Here is a 12,056-nt window from a genome sequence, read left to right as displayed (position 1 = left end):
GCATTAAGGACCCCAAAATTCCAAAAAGATTAGTCAAATACGGCCAAGGTAATCTATTCCGGGGATAAGATAATCTTCAGTTTTTCGAAAATTTGTGTTTTGTCAACAGGAAATTTATTAAAATGAGCCAACACATGTGAATTTGGACAGTTATGCGACAATTTTGTAAGAGACAGGATAGTATGTGGTATACTTAGTTACAATGTTCGTGAAAGATTACTAAGAATACAAGACCAGACAGTTGCAAAGTCAATAGACATATATCGCTCATCGGAAGTTTAAAAACAACAATAAAATCTAAAACAATAGATGAAAACACAGTAAATGCAACGAGGAACGACTCAAATAAGGACACAAACCAAAAGAGAAACATCAATACAAAGATTCTAGAAAAGACAACCCGGAAAACCAGAAATACGATTACAAGAAATGCAGAATGCAACACCTACCTAAAAGTTGTCCAGCTAACGGAATAAACGTGTAACCAGTGTAAAAAGTCGAATCATTTAAAGAAGATTTTCAAAAACAGCAGAGACGAATTATACACTGGATGTATCGAAAATTAGAAGAAAAGTGAAAATTCTTGGATGGTTAATTTGAATTTGAAAGGAAAAAAAATCAGAAGTTCAAATTGGATACGGGTGCGCAGGCAAATGTAATTCTGTACAAAGTAATGCAACTAGTGAAAGGAAATATTAAAATTATTCCAAGCAAACCAAGATTAGTCACATATTCAGGTAAAAAAATGGACGTACTAGGAAGATGTTACATGAATGTATCTCATAGAAATAAAATTGAAAGAATGGAATTTGCAGTTTTAAATTTCAATGCTCAATGTATCTTAGGATTAAGTGCTTGTGAAAAATTAATCTAAGTAATAGAGTTATGTCAGTTGGGAAAAGTGCCGAATCTATTTTGAAGGCAAATAGTGATTTATTTGATGGAATAGGCGAATTAGAAGGATATCATCATATTGAATTGGATAAATAAATCTATCCTGTTATTCACCCCTCACTTAGAGTACCGATTGTTCTGCAAAAAAGATTAAAAACAGAAATAGATAGAATGAAAAAATTACGCATTGTGGGAAAAGTGGAACATCTACGGAATGGGTTATTCCAAAAGTAGTAATTTAGAAAAGGCAGATGGTAAATTGTGGATATGTTTGGAACATAAAGATCTTAATCGAGCAATAAAGAGAGAACATTTCATATTGCCGAGACAGGATGAAAATACCGCTAAGTTAGCAGGAGCATGATATTTTAGTGAGCTTGATGCGTCCAGTGGATTCTGGATCATAGAATTGGACTTAAAAAAGTCAAACCTATATACGTTCATTACAACATTCGGAAAATTTAAGTTATTTTAAAGCGCATTAACGTGACGAATGATTGAATACCGTTGTCCGTCTGTCCGTCTGCCGCCAAGTTGTCGGAGATTAGTTCAAAAACGCTTTAACAAATTTGCATAAACTATGGTGAATTATTTATATATATGGACGTCAGCTCCCTTTCGTTTTTTTTAATAAATTTTTGATTTTACGTTTTTTTTGGGATTTTATTCATTAAAAAAGGGGGGATTTTCCAATTTTCGGACCATAACTCATAAATACTGTTAGCAATTATAATGAAACTTTGGTGAATTGTTTATATCCATTGATATAATTTTTAGCTCCTTTTTGATTTTCATAAATTTCTAATATGACATTGATGATTATAACTTTATTTGTTTATAGTCTGACAACATATTAACTAAGTATTGCACAACAGCACAGTGTATTACACAACAGCACAGTGTGTTGCACAACAGCAAGAAATCTTTAATTGAAAATAAATTCAATTAATAATAACTATTTCAAGTTCGTTGACTTCATTTATTCAGAAACCTACAAAATGTCAAATATCTAATTAGAATCCAAATTCAGACCTGTATCAAGCTTCAATAATGTGTCTATTTTAGCCCCAACTGTTCACGGTCGAACCTCTGCGGGCATATCCAGCTGCGTTCAGCGAAGCAGTTTATTGAGACTACCAATCGGAATCAAATCTGTTAACGCCAACTTGCAAGAAATTGTGGTGAATTGTTTAATGGGAACTTGTCATAACTTACGCGGTTTATTCAGTGTTTTTTTTATGTTATTTCTTCATAGACAGAAAAAATACAGTCATTCCTTAAATAAAAAAGTCCGATTACTTGATATTACACAAATAATGTGACGCAATACACTCGATTGACATTTAAAAAAGTAGCAATTTTAATTGTTCAAACATTCTGTTACCGTACATGTCTCAACGTTTTTTGCAATTCTATTTGTCCTGTTCCAAGTCAGGAAATGGCAGTTAATTGTAATCAAATAGTAAGTTTCTATGTATGTTGACGTTAGGTTTAGTTGCACTTCAATGGTTCTGTTTGTCTATTGTTTTCATCTTACAGTTGATGTACTTCCCTCGGTTTTAGTTTGTAACACGGATTTGTTTGCTCTCAATCGATTTATGACTTATGAAGAGCGGTATATTACAGTTGGCTTTATCAAATGAACTTTGATTAATACTAGTAGTTATACTGTAGTGATAGTCAACGTAACAGGGACAACATCATAGTTCCGTAATGGGTATTTCAGTGTTACAGGGATAACATCATAGTTCCGTAATGGGTATTTCAGTGTTACAGGGATAACATCATAGTTCCGTAATGGGTATTTCAGTGTTACATTTGGTTATTATTTACAATAGTGTTTTGTCTACAGCATCGCAAAAATTTACCATGAAATCAAATCACAACTATTTTCATCAAAATGAAATGACTTTTACAGAATTTTCAGTCATTAAATGTGCCTTAAAGTGTAATGAATTAAAATCCTGTACTTATTACAGCTACAATGCCATTGACGAATTGTGCCTGATTCATTCAGCGGAGATCTATGAAGGAAAGTTGACATTTAAATCAAATACTACCTGGCGAATATATGAACCTGTTTCAAAAGGTATTAGCGTATCTTTTCTGAATAATAATAATAATAATAATAATAATGATAATAATAATAATAACAATAATCAAATAAAATTAGAAATAAATCTATATACTAATAATTATCATTACAATGTTTGATTTACGATAATTCATGAAAGATTTCTTTAATGTTTGTACTATTTTCACATTTCCTGAGCGGTGTGAGAAAAATAATTCTAATGACAAGTAAAAAATCTCAGCAAACGGATGGTTGACATTTAATTATAACATTAGATTTTCTTGATTTCTTCTGAATTTCCTATGTTGACGTCCTAAAAAAAGGCGCCACCTTGCCTGATGACGTCACATAAAAAGAACACAAGTTTCTGCAAATGTTTGAATCGGAAGGATGAAAATCACAGAGAAACAGATGACAGGGCAACTATATATGTATCTATATTATACTTCTCCACAGTTAAATTGTAGATATTAAAAAAGCTCGGCTTCAACAGTTAAATTTTAGTTATTTAAAAAGCTCGGCACGCCTCGCGCTTTGTAAATCAACTTTAACTGTCTCGATTGGATATATCTTAACACTCCTGTTGCCGTGATGAAATCTATATGTAAAAACCAGGTTATCATTGATGATACAAATAGAAGAAATCGGAATTTATTTAGATATTTTCTTTCTTTTATACAAAGTTAACAAATGGGGGACATTAGTCTACAATGCTGTCGCTGGTTCGGGAATTGCAGTGTACGAGTCTTTTACAAATGGAATGTTTGAACCAGAAAAGTATGACAATACAGGAAATTTTCGTTCATCTGCTATAGATAATTGGAACAGTTTGAACATTAACACAGTGAGTTAATATATTCCCTTGTATTTCTTTTAACGATTGTTATTATGTACACTTCAGGGCGTCTGTCGTAGGATTGTTTTCTTCAAAAAGGACGTTGCTCTTGTATGTAACTGCGAATATTGTTTTACGTAAATCATTTTTATTAAGGAATTAAACGCTGTAATGCATGGCGCTGATTTTCCGTCGTTCAGGTGAATGCAAGTTGTAGTCCTTTTTGTTTCTTTCAGCCTAATCTTCAAATCTAGCTGAGCAATTTAAAAATTTTAGCCTCGAGTTTGCAATTGTTACCGTAATTGTTAATACTTTAGGGATTTTAATTGTTTTTTTTTGGTTGGAAACAAGAAAAAGTATGACCCAAATATTTTTTGCAAAACTACAGTTATATGACTATATCAATTCACTCAAGATATGGTTTCGATTTGCATTGATTTGAAATCACATAACGTGTAGAATTATCTTGACTTTACACGCTGTTCCTAATTTGCATATTATATAATTCGTCTTATTTCTTTCGTTGATTAAAAGAAAATAGTGCAAATTTTATTTTAGAAAAAAGCTGGCGAGTAGTATATATACATGACTTGAATATAAAGAAAGCAAAACTAGGCGAAAGATCCCTAGGGGACATTTATACTGTCTCGAGTGGATAAATATCGTATCACACTCGACGCAGTGGGAGAATCTATTTGTAAATGATTTTCCAATAGCCAGATATCAGGAATATTGTTATAACAATTTATATTTTCATTTTTATCAACAGTAATTTCAATAAAACAATATTCATATGCCCGGATATAAGTACAACATGGTATTTCCCGAAATAATTTCTCTCGGGATTTTATTTATTATATCTACTGAAATTTCCGTTAATTGATATTCAATTTGTAAAAGTTTATAAGATTCTTTTTTGAAGTACTAATATAAGATATCAATGAAATAAATTAATAATTTTCAAACGTTTTGATTAATTTTTATTTTAATGATATTTACCTCTTAGTACTTTCTGTCATCTGCATGTATTTCTACAGACTATCAATATTGCGTTATCTCCCAATGTAGAAATAAACTTCTCATAGATACCAGGATGAAATTTTGAATATGCGCCATACGCGGTTTTGTCTACAAGAAACTCAATACTCGTTGACGCTCGAATAAAAAATTAAACATGGCTATATATGCTACAAAAATCATTCAGATATATGCAATCGACCGTAGAGTACCTTTTCCGATAGTTTAATGTAAATTAATGCGACTGCAGCGTACCTTACCTGATACTAGTAAAGCAGAATCAAATTAAAATATGTTACTAGTACACGTTTTTTTATATACATTTTTTAGAGTATGTATCAACTATGACACCCTATCAAAAGTTCATTGAATACACAAGCAAATTGCTCAAATTTTACATAGTTGCACTTTTTTGCTTTTGTTTTTATCCTTTTTCAATAATGTCAAACAGAAAGGGAACATATCTTAAACAAAATCGGAAGTAGCATTTTGTTAGTATCTAATAATCTTGATAAAAGGACATGGGCAAAAAATAAAGGCAATCTTTGTTGTTGGGTTGCTGTAACATAGACACTTTTTCTTTTGTTTAAAAAAATACATATCTACTTAATGAGGAGAATCAATTGAGGTCCGATAACATGTTATCACACCTCGATTTTGGCAAAAATAGTTAACAACAAATGCAAAAATGCATGTTTTGTCTCAGATTACAGTTAACGACACCTTGAAAAGCACCAACACAGGTTAACATTATACAAATAACACATTTCTGAGAGGATGATAGAGCAGATTGTTACCCCGAGAAAATATTGTCAACTGAGGCGCAAACTTCAAGCGTCTCCGTGAAAGGAAAGAGAGTACTAGTATTTGTCATAGGATAGAGTCGTACTTAATAAACCACACACTTGATCAAGCGTTTCCATGAATGGTAACACCCTCGTATTAGCCAATCAAAATCTGTCATTTTTGACATGAAGTATAATAAAAAAAAAGTTATTGCCCTCTCCTTAATGTAGGTGATTGCAAACATTAAAAAAGAAGTAGGGTCAATATGCAGTGAAATTGTTTCATACAATTGTCATAATGTCTTTCAATCTCTATTTAAATTCATAGCATTTGCTTATTTCAAAACAGATCAGCAACTTGTGTACACCACACGAAAGCCTGATACACCAATCTTTAAAATGTATAAGAAGGCCATCATTAACCAAAACAAAACATACGTTGGAAGTTAAGATACCCGGTATATGTGTTCTTTCGGATACAAATTTATTTTTATATTGATAACCGACGTTCTTTAATGCAAATTTTAACAAAAACATGCACTATCCACATGTAATTCCTTCCATAGCAATATGAAGCTCTGAATAATATCATGGTTTTATAGAAATATGTTAAATTAGGAAACAATCAATTAAGTATAATTCAAATCCTTCCTGGTATCTACGATGAATTTATTAAAGTATAATTCAAATCCTGTTATCTTTAATATTAAATGTTATGTAGGATTCGATTCCTGCGAGTGAAATACATACAAAGTGAAATTGACACTACCTCTGTTGGTTGGTTGTAAACTATCTTTTTGTAAAACTTTTTTGTTTTAAACTAACTATATGTTATCTTTTGTTGATTGTTAACTAACTATTGCTTAACTTTTGTTGGTTTGAAAAATCTTTCTCCTCATTATTTATTGCGATTTTCTCAGTTTTTACTTTCCCTAATCGCTTGACGAGAGTTGAACGTCGGTAACTTAGAGTCGGCTTATTTCACTTTTAAATTATCATATTTACACAGTTTCAATGACGGTCATTGTTTTATTTTTTCTACCAATAACATGTATTAATAAGAATTTATTTAAGGTTAACATAGTTATCCATACAAATAGCTTACCAGTTGTTGAAATGCGGTTTGACATTCCACCAGGAACCAGTAACACTGACTGGTTCTCCCCAACATATGTTACGACCAATGCATGGAATGACTTACCTTATTACTTATACGACTATTTGTACTTCTCTGTTCAAGGGTAAGCATATTAGTTAATCATATAGTACATTTATTGGTGAAAATGGAACAGAAGATAACTATGTATTAGCTATGATATTAAAAGAGGGGCAAAAGATACAAGAGGAACGACAAACTCATAAATCGAAAGTAAACTAACAACGCCATGCCTTAAGATGAAAAAGACAAACAGACAAATAATAGTACACAAGAATATCCAAAATATGCAAATTAATTACATTACTTAGAAATTTTCGCAGATCGTTCAATGAAAAAGAAATGGTAGGAGTGATATTTTCAGACAGTCATGTTCACGACACTGTATGCTCACAGTATAAGAAATCAATAGCCATACAATATACTTATTCATTTACTATTTTGTCTAATATTTGATTCAGAAATATCTAAAACGGAAAATAAATAAATTTCAGAGATAAAAAAGGAAAGGGAATGAAAGAAAGAAAATGTTATTAGCCATATACAAGATTATATCTGAACAGTCAATTAATCAATTATATAAAAAAAATATTTTAAAGGAAATGCTATAAGAAAAAAAAAAATCTTTCTCATTTGCAAAGAATGAACACCAACGCATGACTTAAAGGAAAACGTTGTGTTGTTTATACGATTGTGTACAATAAAATAAAGCAAAAGACGATAGTTTGGTTTAAGTTTATGGGTGATGCATGCATAAATGGAAAAAAACCCGAACTGTGAGGAAAATTCAAAACGGAAAGTCTAATCAAATCGCAAAATCAAATGATAAAACATATCAAACGGATGGACTACAACTGTCACCATCCTGAATTGGTACAGACATTTTCAATTGAAGATGGCAGATTAATCTTGGTTTTATAGCCAGATAAACCTCTCACTTGTATGACAGTTGCATAACGTTTATTTATATTGACAACGGTGTGTTAACAAAACAAACAGACATGATAAGTAAAAAGGTCAAAATTAGGGGTACAAAAGTTAACACAAAAAGGCATATATATAAAGCCCATTAGCAACGCCTGTTGTGTAGTAGTTCTCCTCTTATATTTGATGTGTTTCCCTCAGTTTTAGTTTGTAACCCAGATTTGCTTTTTTCTCAATTGATTTATGAATTTCGAACAGCGGTATACTACTGTTGCCTTTATTTACGCTGTCTATGCTCCTATTCTTGTTATGAAGTTGCAACTTATTATGAAATTTAAACTGCGAGAAACTATAGCTATTCAAATTTAAACAATAAAAAACAGAATTGACAGTGGTCTTGAAATTGTCTTCTACAATAAAAAATTGTGTACAATTTTATGATTTACCTTGAATTAGTTAATTGATTAATGGAACTGATAAGATAATATTGAGTGATTTTTGTTGCTTTACGTCGAGGGAAAAATATTTTATACAAGTTCAAAACGAAAACTAATCAACAATAAACACAAAGGTAGACACTTCTATATATATAAGGACGGCAATCGGAAAATGAGTGTTATAGGATAATGAAAGGTGTTTTGCCATGCAACAGTCAACATACCAACCCCTCAAACAGTCGATGCAATGTTCCCAACGTGCAAAGATCCTGGCAATCTCTTTACATGGGGCATCAGATTAAATGATCTAAATCTGAACGAACTGACCTTAAACTAGGGTTATCAAGTAACGAAATGCATTTAGAACACATAAGCAAGTCTATCATTTAAAACAATTGATAAAAAAAAAAAGAATTAGACAAGACGAATTTGTTTTCAATTGTGGGGATGTTTAGCTTCGTCAAATACACATTAATGTCGTATATGAATAAAACTTTAAAGTCATATGTCAATTTAACCAAAAAGGTGTTTTATATACTAGATGGGCTTTAATGTAAACATGTGAACACATAATTTCGGTTTTTAGAAAAATCCTTTATTTTATTGAGATTTAAAACAAATAATCGGATATTGCGTTATTGTTTTGCCGTCCTCTAATTCACCGACACCTTTTTCATTTGCAGTGACCTTAAAATATCTTCTCTAGTTAAAATTTTGGCAACCAATGATGTACGAATGGGAAAACTCGTTATGAAAGAAAAGTTTAACCAACGTGGAAAGCAGATATCATCAGTTGACTCTGATTGAAAAAAAAATACACCAAAGTATTTTACAACCGTTAAAACAAGGTTGTAGTACCTAATTGGATCGTATGAGCACTATACACAAAAATTAAACATCGCTCTATCATCTCAATTGTTTTTTCACGATCTTTGTGATTCTATGAAGACTGCTTATGCAAGTCACAACCATAAACGGCCTGGTCTTAGCCGGGAGCCTGCAGTTAAGTCGTTGCCGTCGGTTCATGAATGTCATATTTATTGTTCATATTTTGTTTTTGTTATAAATTAAGCTGTTTTTCTCAATTGCATTGTTTCATATTAATTCATGTTCGAGATTTGGCTGATTATACGCTATGTCTTTTTTTCATCGATTAAGGCCGCGTGATTGCCTATTATTGCTTACATCTACTTTCGTAATTTGGTGGATAATTATCTCATTGGCAATCATACCTCAACTCCTTAATTTTCATATTAACTAGGGGAAAAAAATAGCAGGCACACGTTTCGATTCATGTTCATTGAATAACGTATTTCTATAGATTACATGTTACGAATTCGTACTTAAAAAAACCGTACACAGTTGTCTAAGGTGAGTATATTTCATTACTTCTTTAATCACAAGAAACTGGTGTCATATGATTTAAGCACATGTAGAATGCAACTAATCGAATACCTTCCACAATATTTAAAGAATATTTCGATACCTTTTCAGGGATTACTCCAGGAGGTTTTTCATATATAAGAACTACGATTTGTGTTTAGCAACTGAATTAGGATGGTTTGTCGTGGTGGACTTCTATGGTTACACCTGCAATTTTGACACTACAAATAATTACCCACTGTTTAGATACACAGAAAACACGGTCGGTAGTTTCGACTATGATGGTATGCATATATACTTATGTAACGAGTGTTAACGATGTAATTTATATACTTATGTAGCTAGTATATACCATTTATTTAACAATTAAGTCAAACAAGCAATTGAATATCCGGTGCTTTTTGTCTGTTCAAATAATGTTCTTCATCGATACGTTTCTTAAATGGTTTAAATGAATGGAGGTGTATGTTACGTAATTTAGAATGCAAAAGCTCCGCGCTCCTAAGTTAATATTAAAAAAAAAAGTATTTATCGAGAAACACGAGTTCAATGATTTCTTATAAAATTGTCAATTAAAGAGAAATGTACATGATTTTCACATTATCATTTTATGAGTAGTCAGATCATTGTTTTGGTATGACGTCGATAAAGAGGATAAGATTATAACTCAGACGTCCCAAAACTAAAGTGATATCTTTAAAAGCAATTGTTTCTGTCTTGATATATAAATACGATACTAGAATTTATTCATGATTACATTAACACTTATACTTGCACGATACGCTTTTCTAGTTACCTATATGATATTTAAACTAATCACATGCGATTGCAACAAAAGGCTCAACTGCAAATCAGATTACTTTTCAGATAAGATAGAAACATTATTGAGACGACAAATGTGCATAAATCGATACGATATCAATAATAATCAGAACCTGAATGTGGAGTGTATAAGTAAAACAATCCAATGCCATGTTTCATTTCTTAAAGTCTGTGTAAATGAAATGATAACAAGGAAACTATAGTGACAAGGGAAAAGTAAAACAAAAGTTAACAAATTTAAAAGACACAAATCGCCGTTTCAAACTCTAATGCACCCTGGGAAATATTTTCAAAAGTGTACGCCAAAACGTCGTGATTGGTTAATAATTTCATATTCCATGTCAATTCAACCTTTGACGTGACGTTATTTTAATTTTGTGGTACGAACGATGAAATTACCAACGATTCTTAAGATTCTGAAACGGCCAATTAAGTTGACCACAGATATATCTTTAACTGATTGTAGCTTGAATCATGTCCTTTTCATTAGTGGTCGTGATACCACCAATTTCTTATCTTTACAAGACAGTAGGACGGGTTCCTTTAGAGTATACCATACCTTTTAGTTTTAGAAATGAGCCAAACAGATAGTTTTAAGAAGATATCTCCAGTCAATAAAGGAAACAGTAATATGCCGCTGAAGTATACGACATGTGCTCATATCTATTTTTTTCTATAAAGCTATGTATTTGACAAAGGTTTAAGCGCCACAAAGAAATTAGTCCAAAAATGTACAGATAGCGATTTACTATTCATTTATGACAATAACCAATCTGAAATTTAAAGGTGTGAAGATATTTGTTATTTTGCAACTCCAGGGGTAAAGTCATATATTTTGTCATACCTTCTCCATTTGAAAGAAAAATAAATGGAGCGAAGACAATTAATACATAAATTGTTACTTTCAAACACAACGCAGATAAAGTAAAACCGTACTCGATTCGACACTGAAGCCATTCCATCCACTGTGAAACAAGATTACGATTGAAGGGATTAGGAAGTATTAGCAGTTGATGCTCGGCCATCAATATTCACTTTCATTTATAAAGTTTTACCTTCTATTTCTTTTATTAACTGTAATTGTATTGTTTTCACAGGTTACCGAGATGGAGACGTATTTTCGATTTTCATTTCGTGACTATCAATACATGTGTTATACAGAAGAAACACATATTATGGATGACAAAGGAATCTACTGACATTTCAGAAACTATTGAGATTACACTCAGCTTTTGATTGCGTTCGTGCTGCTTATTTTTTGGTTTTATATGTTATTTTGTTTACAGTTGTTTGTCTGTTTATCTTTTTCTTTTTTAGCCATGACAAAGTCAGTTTATTTTCGACTTTCTTTGGTATCCTTTGTTCTACTTTTAGTATATATATCACCATTTAGCTACATCGAACTTAGATCTTAATTTTGATATTATGATTCCATAGACAAATTTAAGGATCTTCTATGATATTTTTTTCTATTTTTGGCTTGCTCATGAAGAAATATTAAAAAAAAAATGTTCACTTGTTTCTATCACTTTATACTTTAATAAATATTTATCCCATCACAATATCCTTTATTTAATAACAGATAGAGGAAGATGTGGTATGAGTGCCAATGAGACAACTCTCCATCCAAGTAACAATTTTAAAAAGTAAACAATTAAAGGTCAATGTACGGCCTTCAACACGGAGCCTTGGCTCACACCGAACAGAAAAGCTTAAAAGGCCCCAATAA

General features: G+C 31.5%; 1 protein-coding gene across 1 annotated transcript; it reads left to right on the top strand.

The window, feature by feature from the left end:
• The first annotated feature begins 2,520 nt into the window (after positions 1-2,520).
• On the top strand, positions 2,521-11,709 carry LOC134683376 (uncharacterized). The gene is made up of 5 exons (XM_063542650.1): positions 2,521-2,983; positions 3,652-3,812; positions 6,680-6,846; positions 9,617-9,789; positions 11,425-11,709. The coding sequence occupies exons 1-5, from the start codon at positions 2,692-2,694 to the stop codon at positions 11,463-11,465; spliced, it is 834 nt and encodes a 277-aa protein (XP_063398720.1). The 5' UTR covers positions 2,521-2,691; the 3' UTR covers positions 11,466-11,709.
• Positions 11,710-12,056: the final 347 nt, after the last annotated feature.

Source organism: Mytilus trossulus, chromosome 9 (assembly GCF_036588685.1).
Source record: "Mytilus trossulus isolate FHL-02 chromosome 9, PNRI_Mtr1.1.1.hap1, whole genome shotgun sequence".
In the NCBI taxonomy this organism is placed as follows: Eukaryota; Metazoa; Mollusca; class Bivalvia; order Mytilida; family Mytilidae; genus Mytilus; species Mytilus trossulus.
This window is presented reverse-complemented; position numbering and strand designations above follow the sequence as displayed.